General features: G+C 36.5%; 3 protein-coding genes across 5 annotated transcripts; 1 reads left to right on the forward strand and 2 right to left on the reverse strand.

The window, feature by feature from the left end:
* Positions 1-147: 147 nt before the first annotated feature.
* crot (carnitine O-octanoyltransferase) lies at positions 148-10,362 on the reverse strand. The gene is made up of 17 exons (XM_067448564.1): positions 10,193-10,362; positions 9,763-9,900; positions 8,808-8,932; positions 8,494-8,675; positions 8,216-8,340; positions 8,020-8,128; positions 7,429-7,522; positions 7,124-7,249; positions 6,896-6,997; positions 4,831-4,914; positions 4,643-4,750; positions 4,331-4,461; positions 4,105-4,228; positions 2,337-2,415; positions 2,158-2,251; positions 1,945-2,064; positions 148-1,761 (listed from the first exon to the last, which is right to left on the reverse strand). The coding sequence occupies exons 2-17, from the start codon at positions 9,875-9,877 to the stop codon at positions 1,641-1,643; spliced, it is 1,839 nt and encodes a 612-aa protein (XP_067304665.1). The 5' UTR covers positions 9,878-9,900; positions 10,193-10,362; the 3' UTR covers positions 148-1,640.
* Positions 10,363-11,305: 943 nt separating this feature from the next.
* On the reverse strand, positions 11,306-12,896 carry acbd7 (acyl-CoA binding domain containing 7). The gene is made up of 4 exons (XM_067448569.1): positions 12,743-12,896; positions 12,077-12,194; positions 11,906-11,968; positions 11,306-11,676 (listed from the first exon to the last, which is right to left on the reverse strand). Exons 1-4 carry the CDS (start codon positions 12,752-12,754, stop codon positions 11,603-11,605), a joined length of 267 nt encoding a protein of 88 aa, XP_067304670.1. The 5' UTR covers positions 12,755-12,896; the 3' UTR covers positions 11,306-11,602.
* A 7,312-nt stretch (positions 12,897-20,208) lies between these two features.
* On the forward strand, positions 20,209-22,199 carry rpp38 (ribonuclease P/MRP 38 subunit). Of its 3 annotated transcripts, none has more exons than XM_067448566.1 (2): positions 20,209-20,332; positions 20,459-22,199. In XM_067448566.1, exon 2 carries the CDS (start codon positions 20,477-20,479, stop codon positions 21,305-21,307), a length of 831 nt encoding a protein of 276 aa, XP_067304667.1. In that variant the 5' UTR covers positions 20,209-20,332; positions 20,459-20,476; the 3' UTR covers positions 21,308-22,199. The 3 variants fall into 3 exon arrangements, with proteins under 3 accessions (XP_067304667.1, XP_067304669.1, XP_067304668.1); XM_067448568.1 differs by having other exon boundaries at positions 20,227-20,332; positions 20,464-22,199; XM_067448567.1 differs by having other exon boundaries at positions 20,229-20,348.

The raw sequence follows: 22,199 nt of genomic DNA on the forward strand, positions 1-22,199 counted from the left end.
TCAAGACACCGGTTAAAGATTTGCTGCATACAAATATAAAGCAAAGTTCACAGCTGGAGTCAATGACCCACCAGAAAACAATGTGCTTTTACACTGAGAGAGGAAATGGTCAAAAGACATAAAATGAGGACTAAAAGACTTCCATGATTATTTGAACAAAATAACTTTATGCATTTAATAAGCAATTAGAGCTGTAATCACTATAACTGCAACTGTAAAATATTTACAATCAATGCACATATCAGTCTCAAAAACGCAAGAATTGAAAACCAGGCATGTTTAAGGCCATAAGAGTTTGGTCAACTAAAATTCACACACAAATACATGGATATTCGCGTCTTATGAATACTTAGTCAGTGGTTATGTTAGCAATATCTTTGCACAACAAGCCAACCTGTGTTCTTGGTAAACATGTGGGCAATTCACATTCAAATTGAAATGCATGCATGACAAAATTTGTAATTCAAAATATCAGGTGGAAAAGAAACGGCCTGTAATATCTGAACCAACCTTTCAGGAACGTTCATTCAATGATTCTTCATCAAATCTACAATTATTAACAAACAGTAAAACATTTTTACATCAACACATACATCTTCAATATAAAAACGCTGATTTATATCCAATGGTGCAAAAGATTTGGCTCTAGTGGATTAAGCTTTGAAGAAAATCTTAAAATTAAGAAAGTAAAGAGGAATTATATGTCTGCATTATATGTATGCTGTTGCATTGGTTGTGCATTGCAAATGTGATATCAAACCATATATCTATTTTGTATGCAAGAGGTGAAGAGGTCAGGATCAAGTTCCACACTCAAGGGCTGTTTATTGCCTATGATTCACTAGAGAATAAAAATCAGCTTAGAAATCAAACTGTGTTATGTAAAAGTCTCCATCTAGTGGACTTAAAGGGATAGTTCACCCAAAAATGAACATTCTGTGATCAAGTTGTTCCAACCCTGTATGAGTTTCACCAATCAGTGGCCGGTAGCCACTGACTTCCGTAATAATGAGAAGAAGAAAAAAACTATGGCAGTCAATGGCTACCGTTTGGTTAACAACATTCTTCAAATTGTCTTCTTTTTGTGTTAAACAGATGAAAGAATCTCAAAATACTTGAAGGTGAGTAAACCATAAACTATCTCTTTAAGATGCATAAGTGTCCTGATGGCCCCGAGACATTCTAGTTTCACAGGTCGACAATTGACAGGAAGAAACACTGCTAATGTAGCATAAATTGTCAATTAGAAATCAAGCAGCACGTTTGTATAAGGGTTTAAATAAGGATTTCCTCATTTAAATGATTCATAGGAGACTAACTGAAGGCACGTGAGAGTTTAAGCACCTGCTGTACTAAAACTATTCGCAGAACTATTTCAGGTTATTTCTGAAAATCAACATCTTAATGTCTAGTATCTTCCTAGAATAAACATCACATTTCTTTACGAGTCTCTACAGTATAAATTCTGAATATGACCGAAAAAGGGAGCATATGAAAACCCTTTATATTTCGAACATAGCAGATTAATCTAAAAGGAAGATCATGCCTGAGATCATCTCAGCCCTGCAGAGCTTTGCTTCCTGTCCAGTGGCATAACTAAAGGAAGTGAGGTTAGACTTTACTTCCCAGAATGCTCTACTTTACAACTGGGACAGAGTAGTGATGTGCATGATGTCATGGAAAGAGGTGCAGAGGTTCTGAAACAGGGTTTCAGCATCGGTTTCTGGACAAGACTTCCAAGCGGTGCAGGATGCAACAATTCTACAATAGGGTGAGAAGCATAAGAATTTTTTTAATTAAAACTATAATAATTCCCCCCAAAAATTATACTATTTAAACATTTAAATGTAATATAATTATAAACATACATAAAAGATAACATTTATATAACAAAAATAATAAAACAAATTTATACAAATGATATAACAACTGATATTGACCAACCTGTCATCACGGATGCGGTAGAAAAACCCATAACCGTGTGGCACCATGGGTGCAACCGCTCCCAGTACAGTAGTATAGCCCACCAGACTAGTAGAAAGCACAAAATTCCCCCCTCCTCCACTGTAAAACAAAAAAATGTTTGCTTTATACTGCATAACAAATAAATCAGTACACTGGAAATGACCCACTGGAATGAGAGTGTTTGGGCCAGACCTTTTAGAATAGAGTGGATCTGAGTAGAGTTCAGGCACAGGAAGACCCTCCTCTTTAGCAATCAGGTACAAGCCCAGAAGGTGCCTGTCAAAACCTGAAATGTGCAAAGATCTTTTAAACATTTGTCCCTGCCATATATTATCCATTACACAATGTAAATATCACACTGACACACAAACCTTTTCCATTCTGTGCCTCTCCCATTAGTTTGTTATGTTTGGTGAAGGCTGCAGTTAAAGCTTGTCTTTTCTCTTCAGTCTGCATTACAAAGAATACCAAAAAAGTCATCAAAACAAACTGAAAGGGCTTTAAATGTTCAGATCAGTGGTTCTCAGCCCACTAGGGGGCCTCGGCACACTTCTGAGGGGGTCTAAAGAGGACTTCAAATGATTTAAATAAAAGAAAACGTGAAGTGTTTTGAAATCGGCCATCACTATATAAGTCTGAGGGCCTCTTCAACATCTGGGTCCCGTTCTTTGTACCTTGCTTAATACATCCAAGATGATTTGACAGATCCCAGATCTTTTAATCCTGATAACTGATCTCTGGCTAATTTGGTTCTTCAAACGAATATGTGGATTGGATTAAAATATCTGGATTAATTTATCTGAGATCACTGCTCGTGCCTGTGTTCCCTGAAGAGGGCAGATGCATCGATACTCAAGACAACGTAATGACATCATATAATTAAAAAAAAACACCTGGTAAAAAACTTGTCAAAGAAAAAAGAAAGAAGAAAAAAATAATTTCTGGACCTTTATAAGGAAACAGACAAACGACCAAACCAACATAAAAGTTAGATCATTTAAATGTGCACTGTTTTGATGATTATTTATATTCACGATTTTATAATATTTGTACACACTTTACAAATTTTATTTAAATGTTGTAATTTAATTTTTAATTCAATTTGACGCAGATTTGTTATGTGACAATATTAATTAAAGTTTCTTAACAGTCAAGATGAAATTATCTGCATCTCTTGTAACTTCCTGCATCAAGCCACTCCCATATTATCCGTCATCACTCACATTAATGCACGACAAAGATTAACTGCACAATGTGTGTAAACCTCCAATACAACTATACAGTAATCATTCCATCACAATTCACAAATAAATCTCTCAATCAAGTGACTGTTTATAGTATTATACACAAATTTTACACAACATAAAAATATTATTTTCAAATAAGCTTTTATATTTATTATTATTTTAAATTATTGCCCCTGGTTCAGTAATGAACTCTTGTAATAAAGTAGCAGTGGCTGGGACAGATTTTAAGTATCACCTCAAGATGCAATCTAATCCTGTTTACATGAAATAAGTCTGAGCAGAAGTCTTAAGCTAACGGACCTGTTGCTATGACAGCAAGCAAGTCTAAGATGAGCTTCGAAGAACCAAACAATCAGAGATCAAGCCAAATCGTCAACAATCAAATCCAGCTAACTGATTTAGCCACGTACGAAGAACAGGCCCCAGGTGACTGAGGGCTGCAACAACAACTTTTAAATGACAATATCCTGGTCAGACTACTGTTATCAGTGATATAAGTATTTGAAATTAACATGATTTCTTAATGTCTAGTGGCATATCAGGGCCATTTTATGATTAATTGAAATACATTTCTTACAAACAGTTCCTTAAAGCAAAGTACTAACATTTAGGTAGAACATTATAATTTCTTTAAAAAAAAACTTTATTTCTATGGTCCACTTTAGACATTCTACTAACTATACATAACTACATGTCAACTAACTCTCATTAGAGTATCAGCAGACTGTAGTAGACTGTAAGGTTAGGGTTTGAGTTAGTAGAATAAGTTGATATGTAGTAGCAAAGTTTCTTATATGCCTGTTGGGTAACCATCAAAATAAAGTGTTAGCAGATATTAAGCAGACAGTCTACTAATACTCTAATGACTATTTATTTCATACAGGGCACTCACAGTGGCTGTAGGAGTCAGCATGGTTCTGCACCAGTGCTGGGCCTCCGCAGTGCAGGGCCTCATGGTCTCTGTGCGGCCATGGAAGAAACGGCGTGTGGTGGCCGTCTCATAACAACTACCAGACCTGACAAGGACAAAGGACAAAGAGAATGATGCCAAACTTAGCAAGGACAGAAACATCTTGATTATTCGGTCATGTAGTAATCTAACTTACTTACTTACTTACTTTTTGTGTAGCCTGTAATATGCTAACTGAAGAGCCAACTGTACAAATGTGTCAGGGTGAAGCTTCCTCTTCTTAATGGCTGCTTTTCCAAAGGAGGTAAAGGCGTAACTGACAACCTGCAGGTCCTGAGACTGTTGATACAGGTACATTGAGAGGAGCAATTCATGATGTTTCCAAAAAACCTTATATTCAGTTTGCATTAATGTATTATGTGATTGTATAATAATGATTGGTCAACAGTGTTTAGAACTCAATGAGAGTACCATGTGTGTGTGTGTGTGTGTGTGTGTGTGTGTGTGTGTGTGTACTTACACTTTTGTTGTACTGATCTTTAGCCAAGGCGATGTCTCTCCTCACATGTTCGTCCACAGTGAAAATGAGCTCCTCTGGCACAGGCATCTCACGCACAACCTCTGAACCCTGGGAGTCATATGATAATTTCAACATGACAGTCATGCACATAAAATGATATAAAGAAATATTCATAAAAGTGGTCCTACCTTCCATACTCCACCACAGGCCTGCATTTTTTGATCTACGTAGTATCCATTAGACACCAAAACCATGGCATCATATGGCGCATGCTTTAAACAAACAAATACATACGCAATGATGACAAAAATATGAGATTAATATTCAAATTATATTATATATATATATATATATAGTTTAGGGTCAGTAAGATTTGTTTGTTTTTTAAAGTCTTCTATGTTCACCAACGTTTGATAAAAAATACAGTAATATAGTGAAATATTATTACAATATAACTAGGTCCTTCTCAAAAAATTAGCATATCATGAAAAGGTTCTCTAAACGAACTATTAACCTAATAATCTGAATTAACTAATTAACTCTAAACAGCTGCAAAAGATTCCTGAGGCTTTTAAAAACTCCAAGACTGGTTACTCAAAACCGCTATCATGGGTAAGACTGCCGACCTGACTGCTGTCCAGAAGGCCATCATTGACACCCTCAAGCGAGAGGGTAAGACACAGAAAGAAATTTCTGAACGAATAGGCTGTTCCCAGAGTGCTGTATCAAGGCACCTCAGTGGGAAGTCTGTGGGAAGGAAAAAGTGTGGCAAAAAACGCTGCACAACGAGAAGAGGTGACCGGGGAAGATTGTGGAAAAGGACCGATTCCAGACCTTGGGGGACCTGCGGAAGCAGTGGACTGAGTCTGGAGTAGAAACATCCAGAGCCACCATACACAGGCGTGTGCAGGAAATGGGCTACAGGTGCTGCATTCCCCAGGTCAAGCCACTTTTGGGCTACAGAGAAGCAGCACTGGACTGTTGCTCAGTGGTCCAAAGTACTTTTTTCAGATGAAAGCTAATTTTGCATGTCATTCGGAAATCAAGGTGCCAGAGTCTGGAGGAAGACTGGGGAGAAGGAAATGCCAAAATGCCTGAAGTCCAGTGTCCAATACCCACAGTCAGTGATGGTCTGGGGTGGCATGTCAGCTGCTGGTGTTGGTCATTAGCGATCCGAATCATTGATTCATGAGTCATGACCATTTGAACACGGAAGAGAAGACAATACTGAATAAAGTCGCAAAATGTATTTTCGATGCTTCAAGAGATTCTAATTAACTAACTGATGTCACATATGTACTACTTTGATGATGTGTTTATTCCCTTTCTGGACATGGATAGTAAAGTGTGCATAGACTGCATATGCTCTGGGACTAAAATATAAAATATCTTTAACTGTGTTCTAAAGATGAACGGAGGTCTAGGAACAACATTAGGGTGAGTCATTTATGACATAATTTCATTTTTGGGTGAACTAACCCTTTAATATCAATGCTGCTGTATATACACCGATCAGCCGTAACATGAACTCTGACAGGTGAAGTGAATAGCACTGATTATCTCTTCATCTCGGCACCTGTTAGTGGGTGGGATATATTAGACAGCAAGTGAGCATTTTGTCCTCAAAATTGATATGTAAGAAGCAGGAAAAATGGGCAAGCGTAAGGATTTGAGCGAGTTTGACAAGGGCCAAATTGTGATGGCAAGACGACTGGGTCAGAGCATCTCCAAAACGGCAGCTCTTGTGGGGTGTTCCCAGGCTACAGTGGTCAGTATCTATCAAAAGTGCTCCAAGGAAGGATCTGTGGTGAACCGGCGACAGGGTCATTGGCTGCCAAGGTTCATTGATGCACGTGGGGAGCGAAGGTCAAAACAGACAAGCTACTGTAGCTCAAATTGCTCAAGCTAATGCTGGTTTCAGTTTCAGTTTCAGTTTCAGTTTCAGCTGGTTCTGATAGAAAGTTGTCAGAATGCACAGTGCATCACAGTTTTTTGTGTATGGGGCTGCATAGCCTTTCATGGAAATGGTATATGCTGAGGACTTAAAGGATCTGCTGCTAATATCTTGGTGCCAGATACCACAGCACACCTTTAGGAGTCAGTTGACAGTTGTGATCAACTCAATGAATTCTTGCTTAATACAATTATTAATTTCTTTTTCAAACAAATCTTACTGATCCTAGACTTTTGAATGAAAGTGAATGTAAAAATATACATAAACTCTAATAATCCTGCCATCATAATTGTATTTACATCACAGTTAGAAGCGAAGGTCCCATTAGAGAAGCAGATCAGATTGTAAGATTTATCACCCCAGCGGATCGTGGGGTCACCAGTTAAAGCCAGCTGGGTCAACTATCATGGGAGAGAGAGAGAGACAGAGAGACAGAGAGAAATTATAATTGCATACCCGGAACAAACACAAAATCTGAGTGAAATTTATGACTCTCATCATACAAGTGTGTATATATTTTGCTCAACCTGTGTGTAGTTTTCAGGGGTGGCGTAGGGCTTGGCATCATCTAGTGCAACCACAAATAAAGAACTCTGAATTGTCTCCAGTATGGTCTTATTCACAGGATCAATGGAGATCAGATACTCCCGAGCCTGAAAAGAGGGAGAGAGGGAGAGAGAGAGAGAGAGAGAGAGAGAGAGATTTAGAAACTGGGTGGAACTTCGCTAAAGATTAGAATTCAAATTCACCCACATCCATATTAAATGGTGTAGTTAATTTGCCTACTGTACTGTGATTGGATGTGGTGCTCCAGCAGAGGGCGTGGCTTTACCTTTGCCCAGCGGGTTCTTTCCTCAGTGGTGAGAGCGCTCACTCCATCCCCCTCAGGCTCTCCATCACAGCATTCTTTAATGTAAGTGAGCTGCCTACATGTGGAATAGCATAATACTTTACTATTTCAGCAGTTGAAAGTATGCTTACTGTGTAAAATATGATGGACACTATCGTTCAGAAAATTGTGAACGGTAAGGTTGTATAATGTTTTTGAAAGTCTCTTGCTCACCAAGGCAGCATTTATTTGATCAATGAAAATGCTGCAAAAACAGTAATAGTGGGAAATATCACTACAATTCTGTTTTGTTAAAATATATCATAATAATACATTTTAAAATATAATTTATCCCTGTTATGGTAAATCTGATTTTTTAGCAGCCATTACTCCAGTCTTCAGGGTCACATGATCTTTCAGAAATCATTCTAATAAGCTGATTTGGTGTCACTGGCAGAATGCTACTATGTCAAACGTTTATCGTAGAATACTGCAATTTTATTTACTAATTAAAATGTTTGAAGACACATTATGACAGATTACACAGGATCAAAAAAAACAACCCACTGAATCAATGAAAACTTGGCACCATACCTCAACAGCTCTGGGGGAGTGAGGATACGGCCATCACAAAGAGCATCAAATGTGAATACCCTCCCACGACACATCACTATCATGTGGGAAGGGCAGGGTCCTTCGCTCTCTACAACACAGAGAGATCCCACATGCAGCATCAGGTAACACATGGACACATGTATGCATACAAAAAAAAGCATGCATATGACCTGACCTGTTTTGAAGAAGTTGAGGATGGTGTCTTTGATGACACCAGGCACTTTGCAGGTGCAGAAGAGCATGCGAAACTGATCCATGTCAAAGGGTATCGTTCCTGCTTTATGAACAGCCAGCCTCTCCCTGATCAATATCAGCAAATACACTACTTACATAATACATTACTGATGCAGACAAAAACAAGCCAGTCACCAACAGAAATATACACCGATTAGACACTTTTGAAAATCATTTACTACATCGGCTGTTTCTTTGTTTACAAAAGTGATCACATACGTGCGGATAAGGTCCCAGTACTGGAGGGTGAGCCACAAATTCATGCTGGACCTCTCGAGCTGTGTGCCCTCACGTGGAGGCCAGCAGTGCTCTAGGTAGGCTGTAGGTCCCCCAAAATTCACATTCAGCTGAGAGGGGATGCGCACCTCTAGATACGCTGTGTCCAGCCACCATTCCTCAAGCTGAAGAAGAAAAAACAGCAGGTTCAAATAAAGTCTATAAGCTACAAACATTAAAAATGCATGTGTTTTATCAGTTATGTAAGTGATTCATTAGTGTGGCTGAAAAAGAGCAATACGAAAAAATGTGTGTACCCAGTTGCGCCTGCTCTTGGCTCTCTGCAAAAGCTTCTGGTGCAGCTGCTGTCCGATACCCTCCTCAAAGCGCTTCACAATGGCCTCTGTTGCCCCAAACTCCTCCGCAGATGCAAAAGGTTTTACTGGAAAAATAATAATAATAATAATAATAATATAATAATTAAATTTCATTCTAATAATAATTAAATTTATTTAAAATGTAAATAATAAAATCTAATTTATTTTCTACATTTTCCCCAGCTAGGTGACATGTATTGTACTCATGAAAAAAGTAAGTAAAAAAACTAAATTTAGTTGCTTAAGACAATAGAAAAGTGCAAGACATAAACTAACAATTGTATTATTTGTGTTAGTTAATTTTAAATATGTATATCTAATGCTAATCTATCATTTAATGAAACTATACTGTGAAATCTATTTTCTAATGAGAATCAATCAGTATATTTTTGTTTAAAACCGGGCTCCGTTTTCTCTGGTCACACACCTAACCAACAATGTGTTGTTCATGTAGAAGACAATAACACACACTTTTTTTTTATGAAACTTTGACACAAGCCAATTATTTTTTTGTAATTTAATTTAATGTTTCATTATGCTTATAGTTTAAGGCTTTGCTTTTTTATATTTCTATATAGCTTTAATTTTGTATTAGTCATTTTAGTATAACAACAATGACAAAGCCAGACATCATCTTTCAAATTAAAAGCTTGTTGCTTTTCTAAACAGCTAGTCTCTATTTACTATTAAAAATTTAACATTAAATTAGAACAGTCTTTCATTTATTTATAACATCTTTGTGTAAAATACATCAGCAACTAATTTAGACCCTTCAAACTCAAAAGTACATTTGGTCACAAATGTTACCAGTGAAATGAAAAAGTTTGATAACATTCCTATCCCCATCTAAGCCCCATAATAGCCAGCAGAATGCATGTGTTGAATGACCTCTCACCTGAATGCAGGTATTTGTTCAGGGTGTCCTGTAGAGCGGGCACAGGTAGAGGAGGGAGGCTGCCCTGATACTGAAATGTCCGCTCTGCAGTGGACTCGAACACCTGATTATCCATTATAACTGGACTGCTTATTACAACTTCGAATAAAATTAAATCAATAGTGAGAAAGACTCAGTGGTGGCACCGTGGCAGAATGCCCAGTCGTATCATATTACAAATACGCTTCAGCAAAATCTGTTTGTGTTTATTCCCCCTAGAGCCATGCGTTTGACGCAGTGACTTTTAATGCAGGGTCACTTTAGAATAAATCATAAATCACTGAAATAACTTTATCAGACATATAAATATAAATATATAAAAGCTTAAATACATATTAGGTCGCAATGAATACACATAATGCAAACGTAAACATTATCGAAGTGACGTTACCTCAGTAAAATCTATTAATCCAGAAACAGAAACGGAAGTGAAGCTGCACGGGTGAAACGGAGTCTTGATACTCTACTGAAATACTCTCGTTGTGTACATTCAACACTAGATCGAGATCATGATCGAGAATCGTTCCCGTTACCTTTGCCCTAATTACTAGATGTGAAGTCAAAAACAATAAAGATGACTCAATCAACATGGCCAACGGTCTGAATTTCAAAATACAGGTTCTGCAGGAAAGTCACGCGAAATGAATAACAGGTTGTGAGATCTTTCTTTAGGCTCAATAAAAAAAAATTCAGACGTTTTTGAACATTTTTTACTTCAGATTTTTATATAATTGCGTTATAACTGCGAAATGTCATTATTAGAATAATCATTTCAATAACGTTTTTTTTCTCCATTCATTCATTCATTCATTCATTCATTCATTCATTCATTCATTCATTCATTCATTCATTCATTCATACATTTCAAAAGTCATGAATATTGTTTTCCTTAGGTCAAAATTGTCCTAAAACGTCAATTTTCATCATTAAACACAGTAAAATTAGATTTTTACCATTAAAAAAAAAATCTTATTATTTGTATACACCACAAAGAGTTTTTATTTTTATTTATGTAGGCCTACATTAATATAAAAAAATAACAATTGTGATTTACATTTTTTATGTACTTTTGAATAACTTAAGTGATCCAAACAGAAATGTAATTTCTCTGCCCCTCATAGGTTTATATTTATTAAAAAAATATTTACATATCTTGTGGGGAAAACATATTTTTAATAATTTAAATGACATGCATAAATTATTTGTTTGCTGCAAATTCTCCGGTTTGATTCACTCAAAGGTTTTCTGGCACTTATTCCTCAGTGCTTATTTTTCCAATTTAGCAACACTGTACAAAAGGCCAGACCTTGCATTCTGCATGCATCCGATCCAAAGGGGTGTTGTGATGACTACGCTTCAGTGAGCACAGAGAGGACAAAGAAGGTCTTTGTGAGTAAGAGCACAATTACTGGTCCTCAAGTTTGAGGACCCAGCTTAATACTAATGAAGTAATACATGAAAAGATTTTGTAAGGATATTGAAAATAAAGAGGACAACATTACCATGATATTTGACAGCTTTATTCAATTACTTTTTTTATATATAAAACAAAAACAAGATTATATACCAACATCTTTAGGTCTAATCTGATTGGTAATGAGATATTATCAGGTGGTATCACTATGATACCAGGTGAATTATCTTTTAATCTATGTTACATAAAAACAAATTCAACAAAAACTTTATTATTTCAATCTTGCAGCGTCTGAATAGTTTTATAAACTTACAAAACTATAATAAGTTTATTATAAAACTATTATAGGCTATCTACATTAAACTAAGGAGATGTTTCTTTCCCCGATCACATTCCATACTTTTCAGTGACTTCCTTGGCCAGAGAAATGTAGGCATTCATGGCATCTTCGTTTGACATTCCTGTTGGAGAAGAGAGTGAAGATTATATGAATCAAGCCATCATCAGAAACATCTGAAGGGTTTCATATAATATTAGCTGCATGAGTACACACAATTTAGGCTTACATATGAAAAAAATGCAGTAAAGAAAAGTATGACAATTTGTCAATAAACAATCTTAACTGCTTAAAAATAATAAAAATGGGAAAATGGGAGTGTGGAAAAAAAGCAGGATCTATATTTTTCTTACCTTTCTTTAAATTCCATGCATTCCATTTGGCTTTCCCTTTCATATCCAGCAATCCAGGTTTTTCTGCACAAAACAGATGATACACATTTGCAATTATCAGATCTGTCAAGCTTAGAAGTAGGCTATGGTTTTAACAGTAAAAAAGGTAAATATGCTTGGTATGACAGTTACCAATATTAATGTCCCCAACGCTAGCTTGCTTGTAGAGGCCGTACAACTCCCGCATCTCTGAGTCTGTAGGTCTGGCCTTCATTTTCATTACATCATCTGCACATTGCTCAAATTCAGCCTATAGCCAAAGACATTATGACTTACTTTTTTTCTGCAATCCTATAAAATTACAATTAAGCTATGTGTGTAACTGCTTACACCTTTAAAGGGCGTCACATAGTCATTATGCCCCTCAAAGCACTTCAACCACTTATGCATCTGCATTATTCCCAGACTGTATGCAGCCATTGTTTAATTTCAGCGAACTAACAGTTGTGTTTTCTAAAATGTATTTGTGCCTATATAAACATACAAGCTATCGATTGCCACTTTAAGTATTGTATCAATTAGCCTACAAGACTTTCATATAAAAAAAGTTTGTGGCTAGTCTATTTTAATACACACCCAGATGACAATACGCCGTAGCACACGAGCAAAATAGCACTAGTTTTGTGTATACGACGGGATATAGTCATTATATTATAGTAATAATGTTAGTGTTCGTATCTTTAACATCCTAAACAGCTGCTGACTAAGGTAGCCTTAATCCAAATGATTTACATTCACGCGTTACATCGCAACAAACGCGAGGAACATGGAATTAAATAAAATAGTTAAGTTAAATACCTTCAAAGACATTCTCTTAGACGAGTATGGTGAAGCTGGGCACGTCAGCTAGAATGTGGTAGATGTACTGATTTAATACATTACGATGACACTACGCGGAACTTCAGTGCGCTGACGAAAAGCTGAGCGCTGATTGGCTGGTGGAACGTCCGAGGACAAGTGTCGCTTACTGCAGAGCCAAATGACGTCCAGCTCCACCTCTCTGGATGTCAGGGGTAGAGCTTGACCTAGACCAGCTACACCTCTGTGGATATAATGGGTGGGGGGATATAGTTATGAGTAGGGTTAGGGCGTGGTTGGATATTCTAGCTCCACCCTTTACACCTAATTTACATTCAGAGAGGGGGAGCTGGACTTCACACTCCACCCATGGCTCTGTAGTGAGCAGCCTCTTTTAGTGGGTGAAACCTGATATTTATTCCAGTTTATTCTATTTCTACAGTGAAACCATTAATTCCATTATCATACCAGTTTTCACACATGCTGCTTCGCCTAACATTAAATCCAGAGTTGACAGAAAAAGCATATAAATGGAAAAATTATTCATTGACATTACCAACTGGCAGGTAGGCTATACTCACTGTTTGCAGATTCAGTAAGCATTTACTTTCGGTAAAAAGGTATTTTAATTGTCTTAACCATTTTAATCACAAATAAATGGTTAGGAAATTTGCAAGAATTCCACAGATATTGTAGATAAAGTAACAATAGCTCAGAAAAGCCTTCCTGACTTGCAAAAAGCTTTTTACAGGAAGAAGAGACATTTGTTCCACTCAAAGCTGATGATATCATCTTTTCATGAGTAGTTGAAAAAACTAGTTTGTTTGAGTTAAACGTGAGACCAAATATTCATAGGGTTCAAAACTGGACTCTGACCAGGCCAAAACCTGATGGACTTGTTCTCAAGCCACTTTTAAGTCTTGGTTGTCTTTGCAGTTTGGGGCGGAGGGTTTTCCAAGCAGGTTATGTGACATACCTGGGTATGTTTAAGAGTAATTAAGGAGATAACCTCAACTTTTGGTTCCAAAAACGGAGGTAACTTTCAGGGTAAGTATAGCCATAGCAACTCAATCTCTGGATCAAATATATAACACTAGTGGTAAAATTCCTTGCACCTTAGAGACCGGAGTAATGACCATGTAATGACAATGTAAATGTTTTTTTGCAAAGCAAGTCATTCTGCAATAATCTCTTGCACTCTAAAGCATTAAAATGCCTCTTCACCAATTCCAGCTGAAGTGGCTCACCAATACCAGCAGCTAAAAGTGACACCTCTCCCTCCATGCTTCACTGTTGTAGAGATGCATTTATTTCTCACCAGATCTCCAAATACACCACTCTAGAGCACCACCATGCAACTTGTGTTTCATAAATCATCAGTAACTCAAAAACTTAATTCTGTCTTAGATGTTTTTTCATTGCTGCTTTTCTGTGACAGCAATGCCCATTTGCATAAATGCTACTAATATCCTGAACAATAAAGACAAAGCTTGGTGTTTAGCTATTTAGCCTTTTTCTTTTCTTCTTTTTCTTTTCTTTTTTTCAGGAGTGTATATCTATCATTATTACAAAGCAAATTTTTTTTTTTTTTTGCCAGAATAAAACAAAGTGCAAAGAAAAAAATAAACAAAACTTACCAATAAAGTCTTACACAAAATAAACAACAGTGGTCAGGACGTATATTTTAAAGCACAGTTTACATCAATAGTTTCTATTGTGTAGCAGAGTAAATTTTATAAATAATTTGATATAATATTCCCTTATATTAGTTTATAATCAGATTACATTTAAATTAGGCCTAATTGCCCCACCAGTGACAACTAGTCTCTTTATATTAATAATCAATATAAATAATGAATAAATAATAATATAAAGTATTTATTTTTGTTTCATATAAAATGTCTTTGATGTGTGAAGTTAGTTAGCTATATTAGTAGGCTAAATTGAAAAAGGCAACATGACAAAAAGGCCTGACGGTGATATCCATATAGACAGTAAAAGCCGGCTCTGTCCAGTCCACTGCCAGACGCTAGATGGCAGTGTTAACGTCAAACAATTGTTTGTTGTATTGTGTGACCACAGAAAAAGACCTGTAAATAACATAATCCTATGAATCCTACGTTTGCGCACACCCTGTGGAAGAGAACCTCCTTTTTAACAACAACAACAACAACAAAAAAACCCCTCCTTTTTGACGGGTGAAATCTTGCTTTATTTGGATTGTATAATTCATGATGTATAATTCACTACTTCGTTCCCTCGGCTTGCTAAACCGTCCACACGAAGCCAGAGCTAAAGATATAAAAACAGAGAAGAAGAGTTGTGGCTAGACTGGGCAGCTGGTTGGAGGTGAGACAAAATCTCACGATAAAATAACAATAAATACATTTGCTACTTAACAGATGTGTTTTATTAACGCCTACACCAACCCTAAACCTACCCTTACAATAATGCAAATACGGTTATTAAATTACGCATTATTGATGTGCGCATGCCCAGTGTCCGTAGTTCTGGACGTAGCGGATTGGCTGTACACGAAAACGTAAGAATGTCGTTTTCAGATTCATCCACTCTGGGACCTGGGGCCTATACCATGAAGCTGGTTTAGCTGGTTAGCCAGATATGTTTAGGCTTAGTTTGTGCCTATCCTGGGGTTTAGGTACCATTAAAGTGGTTTGGCATTCAGCAGTGTTCATCGCCATAGGAATTTACAATCCACTGCTAACCTGCTCCAGGTCAGGTTATGTTCTGGATTAGAGATCTCAACCTGAAATTGGACCAATCACCTGTGAGTTAAGTGACACATCTCTGATTCAATAAAATCACTCCCCCCTGTTTCTACTTCAAATTAAAGGTCACTACAGCAAATGGTTTTTAAAGACTAAAGTGTCTGGCTTTTAACTGCTTATTTATAATATTAATAATTTTGAATGATTAAATATAGTTTATGTAATTATTAGAGCCTACCCTTAATGAATTACACATTTATCATTTTAGTTAATAAATCATTAATAGGCACTTTGTTAAAATTAATATAAATAGCCAATATAAAGTCATACAAATAAGCTTTAAAATCAATAAATAAAGCTATTAAAAAGAAGCTTACTGAGTTTAAATGTCAAATTCTCTCTATATATCCACTTAACTAACTTCATAACTTTTACTTGCATTGACGTATATTTTTTTTCTGTAAGTTGTGCTCTTTCATAGACAGCTATTTTCTTTGTGCTGTGTATCATGTAATATTCTGCAGAAGAGAGAAATAAATCTCACAGCTTCTCTCGTTTCTATCTCATTTCCACAGCGTGTGATTGGCTGTTCACTGCTGATGTCATAGCTAAACTTCTGAACTCAGGATCAAAGCCTGAGTTGACAGAGAAAGTTGATGATCAGCATCATGGGACCAACAAAGCCTGAATAGTTTGGTTTGGTTTTGTCAACTCAAAATTAATCTAACCCTGTTTGTTAAACTACCATCATGGTACATGCCACCGGTTTCAGAAAATATCGGATTCATGCTTCCAAACCAAAACCCCGGATCCGTGTGGACAAAACGCTAATACGGTACAATATCTATACGTAGGCAGGCTATACAGCTAAACTACGTGTAGACAGGGCCTGCCAATTTTTCCTGCATGTCCCCATAAACATTTTGCTAGGATATTAAAAATAAAGAGGACAGCATTACCATGAAATTTTACAGCGTTATTTAATGACCCCTTTTCCCTAAAACAAAAACAAGATTATTTGCCTACATCTTAATGTCTAATCTGATTGGAAGCCTATGATACATTTTCAGGTAGCATCATATAGGTGAATTATCTTTTAATCTGTTAAAGATAAATAAATAAAAAAACCTTGTTAATTGTTTCAATCGTGCAGCTTTTTAATAGTTAAAACTATAAAAATAGTTTTTAATAGTTAGAACTATAAAAATCTATTAAAATTTTATATCTACGTAAAATAAGGAGATGTTTCTTTTCCCGATCACATTCCATACTTTTTAATGACTTCCTTGGCCAGAGAAATTTAGGCATTCATGGCATTCTTCTTCATTTGACATTCCTGTTGGAGAAGAGAGTGAGGATTATATTAATCAAGCTATAGGGGTAAGCTACAATATTTTGCTGAGTGTGTTATTGTGCTGGTACCTTGGTGCTGGTGATCAGCTGACTCCTAATTTCATGAATTTAATCAAATTCAATTATAAGAATAAGAGGGCAGTTACCAATCAAATGAAAAAGTATCTGCAAAATGTATCTTCGCAATGGAGAGGAAACACAGAAGCTGCATTTAAAGGGGCATTTACACAGACAGTTTAATGAGCTTAGGGGTGACAAATAACCTGCAGTTATGCATAAATAATGTTTTGATGTTTTAAACACAACGTTGAATACTGATATTTTAAATTATTTAAAACATGAAAATATACTTTACATGTGAAATTAAAACTGCCAGTAGGTGGCAGCAAGTCACTGTTAATGAGTGAGTAATTGAGATTCAACCGATTCATTCAAATGTCTGATTCATTCAGGAATTAATCATTTGACTGCGTTATGCTGCGTTCACACCAGACGTGAATGATGCAATTCGCACGAATGATTTACATGTTAAGTCAATGCAGAGACGCCAATAGGCATTCTGCGGCGCGATACACACGTGAATGAGGCGGCAAGGATCACGCATCCAACTTCGCGCGTTCACGCGTCCAACTTCGCGCAAATTCCAGTGTGAATGCAGCTTTAATCTATCTTAGTCACTGAATCACTGATTCAACTGATTCGTTTAAAAAGCTGATTCAGTCAGTAAGGAAACCGCGAGTGTTGACAGAAATGTGATTGCAGTGATGAGACTTTGTTTTGAACTATTCAAATTTAATTAATATTTAAGTTTAAGTTAATATTCGTTGGCGAAATAGAGTAAAAATGGGCAATATGGAAAATGTAAATCAATTAATAATAAATTTTTGTTTAGTAAACTTGTATAACATCAATATCACATTTGTTATCATGCTGATATCTGGATTCTTCCTGTGATCGTTATTAAAAATATTTAATTATATATAGACTCACATGCAGTGAAAGCGTGCACCCGCATTAGTCTATCTTCAAGACTACATCACGTATGCGCACACACACTCTCTGGGTGTGTGTGAGGGATATACTCGATAATGTCAGATCGCACATCGTAAAAGCAATTACGATATTATCGCAGACGATATATTTCGCACATCAGAAACATCTGCAGGGTCTCATATAATATTAGTTGCATGAGTACAAATCTAAATACATAGCCTACAAACAAGTGCAGTGAATGTGATTACTGAGCAAACTGTGCAAAGTATGGCATTCTGTAAACAAGCTTGCTTGAAAATAATGAAAATCGTGACTGAAAAAATAATAAAAAGGATCTATATTTTTCTTAACTTTCCCTGAATTCCATGCCTCCAATTTGGCATTCCCTTTCATATCTTTTCAGGTTTATCTGCACACATTTATATATATATATATATATATATATATATATATATATATATATATATATATATATATATATATATATATATAGCCAACATCTCTACCAATATCTACCAACCAATTACCAACAATTTTTACAAAATTAATGTCCCCAACAATTGCTTGTAGAGGCTGTACAAATCCAGCAGCTCAGAGTCTGTATGTCTAGTCTTCACTTTCTTTACATCCTCTGCATATTGCTCAAATTCAGCCTATATTCAAAGACATCATGACTTAATTTTTTCCTCTTCAGTCCTATTATAGTATAATCAAGCTCTAATGTGTATCTGCTTATGCCTGAAAAGGCATCACATAGTCTACCCAATATGCCCCACTAAACTCTTACTTTAATCACTAGGCCTATTATGCAGTATTCCCAGACTGCATGGAGCCTATTGTTTATATATCACAGCGAAGTTGTTGTGTTTTCCAATATGAATGGTCTTTGTGCCTATATAAAAATTCAGGCTATTGGTTGTCAGTCACTTTATAAGTATCTATCAATTAAGAGTTTCATAGCCTTTGAAAAAAAATGTCTGTGGATAGCCTATGCCTATTGCGCAACTTTTTAATACAGCACTATACATCCAGAAGATGCAGATGAAAATGCAGGTTGCGTAGCCTATGCTTTAGCACAAGACTTCTAGCAGAATATAATCAGCTCTACAGTAATACTGTTCGTAATCTTTAACATCCTATTTACCCAGCTGACTTAAATGAGTATCCAAAGTGCTGGAATTCATTAAAGGTTAGGCTACATCGCAACAAACGCAAGGAATGTGAAAAAAAAAAATGAAAACAGTGCAGTTAAATACCTTTAAAGTCATTTTCATAGGAGAGTATGGTGCGGCTGGGTGCGTCAGCTAGAAGAAGCTGTAAAAGACATTACTGATGAATGAATACAGTGCAAGCTGAGCGCTGATTGGCTAATAGAATGTCCGAGGGCAAGTGGTGCCAAATACAGCTTTACAGCAAAAACATAATAATAATGAATAACTTCTGAACACTGACTCGTTGTCATTATTCACCTCTTTCTTGTGGTTTCTCAAAATAATTCATAAAAGTATAGAATAGAATAGCCTAGTTTTAATAGGGGCTCATTGTAACCCATGTGACAACATGCCCCACCTGCAGCTGATTTAAATATTCTGCTGGTTAAATCAGCATTAGATATAAGGTTAAAATAATTTCAGATTTGTCTTGTTTTAAATAACCACACATCAAAAATGAAAACTAGATGAAAAATAAGATGAAAAGTAAGATGAAAAGATGAAAAATAAGCTTAAGACGTTTACGTTTGCTATTGTTAAATAAATGTTCAGCGATATCTTCTAATGATTTTTTAATTTTGGCGCAATTTTTGTTTTCTAAATAATGTAGATATGTCAATGCACTAAGTTTTATCATCCTGGCATGTGTGGAAAGTTTTAAAGCATGTGTGTTCCAACCGGTTTCAGCCATGGTTCCAACTAAGCCCACGTTAGGCTGTGCCCAGTGCTCCCATATATTACAAGAGCAGTTTACATCAATAATTTCTATTGTGTAGCAGCTAGAGTAAATAAATTCTATAAAGAATTATATATATATATATATATATATATATATATATATATATATATATATATATATATATATATATATATATATATATATATAATTCTTTATAGAATTTATTTTATAGAATTTATATATATATTCCCTAAAATCAGATTAAATGACATAATTGTTCCACCAGTAATAGTTCAGTTTATATTAATACATTTAATATCTTAGTAAATATAAAGTATTTACCTTTATTTCATATAAAATGTCTAAGCGGAGATATTAGTAAACTGTAGTACACGACAAAAGGCCTGGCGGTGATATATTTAGCTTGCTGCTTGTTATTACTGAACAACTACTGTGGAGGCTATAAAGTCAGACGCTAGATGGCAGTGTTGACGTCAAGCTATTTATTGTGTGACCACAGAGAAAGACCTGTAAATACAACATGTCTGCGACGGTATACGGACACGCTGTGGAAGTGAAACATTTTTTAACGGGTGAAATATTGATTTCAAGGCTGTTTTATTAGGTTTGTATAACTCACGGTAATTATGTCTTGGTCCGTATAAAATACTATGTAAAACGAGTTTTGTTGCTGTAATTTTGCAGGCCTTATTGAGTTTAATGGTTATTGATGCTGACTTTTGTTTTAAAGTTCAGGTTTCCAGAAAGAATGTCTACCACCACTCCAGCGAAAGTGGCAAAGAAAAAAGAAAAAAAGAAGCCCATACCAGTGAAAACATCTCTGAATAACCCATACAAACCAAGCTGGATAGCACTGAAGGAAAAGGGAGACAAGAGTGTCATATTGAACACGCTGAAATGCAAAATATCCGCTCTTGGCATTCAGAAACAACGTGTCAATAGGTTTCGCGAGTGGGGAAAGAGAAGGAGGTCAAGCAAAAAGACATCAGATCCCACGGGGGATCCAAAACTAGCTCCTGAACCCGCGACGAGTGTACAAACCCCCTCTAAGTCCACAGAACCGTCCTGGACCAACCCGGCCGTGAGGAAACAGCTGGCTATCGGCATCAACGAGGTCACCAAGGGTTTGGAGAGGAATGAACTGAGTTTGGTGCTCGTGTGTGATTCGGTCAGGCCAGCACACATGACATGGCATTTAATCCCTCTGAGTAGTACGAGGTCGGTGCCCGCCTGTCAGGTGCCCGAGCTGAGCGGCAGTCTCTCGGGACTGTTGGGTCTCAAGTGCGTCCTGGCGCTGGGATTCAAACGTGGTGCCGAGGCGTTCGAGGATGTTGTCCGCGCGATCACGCCTATGGTTCCACCGCTCAACGTAGCCTGGATTCCGACGCAATCAACGCCGAGAGCCAAAGAAAAGCAGACAGATACAGGAAAGGGACAGAAAAGGAAATTAGAAGATGTGTCGGATGAAGCCAGTGACGCCTCTCCTTTAATCCTCCAACCTTTGAAAGTGAAGAAAATCATCCCGAATCCGACAAAAATTAGAAAGCCGAAAAAGAAGGGAAAGCAAACGTGCTTATAAAGTATTTAGCCTGTGCTCCATGATTGCAGGTTGCTTGGACACATGTTAAGTTTAGATATTCAAAACATTTGACGTGATTATGGAGAAGGAAAAGACCCAAGTGGATTGTTTTTGGATGCTTTTATTCAGTCAAATATCCATGCTGGTATACCTTGATGTATATTTTTGACAATTAGTTATTTGGGTGGACTGTCATGTTTGACATGGTGCTGGTACGTATTCCCATCAGTTCCAACCTGCAATGAAATTCAATAAAAATACTGTCTTCAGAAAGAGAAAGCCGATCATTGAAAACTACACAATTTCACATTAAAAAAAAAACCTCTCTGAAATAAGGCAAGTACTTCGGGTGTTCTCGCCATAACCCATATATTCTTAAACCATACAAATTAGGGGAAAAGCAATTTTCATGCTCATTTCATACGGCAAGCCTTACAAAAAAACATACGCAGAAGTGCCCTGGATGTTATTGAACGAAACCACTGGTTAAATTGAGTGAAGTACCTTTCTTTTTTATCATGTCTGGACGTGCGCTTGTTTAAAAGCATATTGTAGATTCAAATACATTAAAACAAACCATGACAAGATAAGCTGTAGTAACACAAAATAAGCTTCTGCTATATAATAATGTTCACATTTCATTGCGTCCCACCAGTGATTGTAAATAAACAGCGAGCAAGATTTCCTGTCTTTGTGCTTAAGTATGCCAAAATTACCAGGGCCTGATCGCAAATGCACCATTTGAACAAGGTTATGGTTTCACTGCAAAGAATACTGACTGATACATAAAATGGACCGTGTAGTTTAAATACAATTCTAAATATCAGAATTGTTTTAGTAAAATTATAATTTAAAAACACTAGATGGTAAAGAACAGAAAGGGGGGGGGGGG

This window comes from Pseudorasbora parva, chromosome 7 (assembly GCF_024679245.1).
Source record: "Pseudorasbora parva isolate DD20220531a chromosome 7, ASM2467924v1, whole genome shotgun sequence".
Lineage (NCBI taxonomy): Eukaryota > Metazoa > Chordata > Actinopteri > Cypriniformes > Gobionidae > Pseudorasbora > Pseudorasbora parva.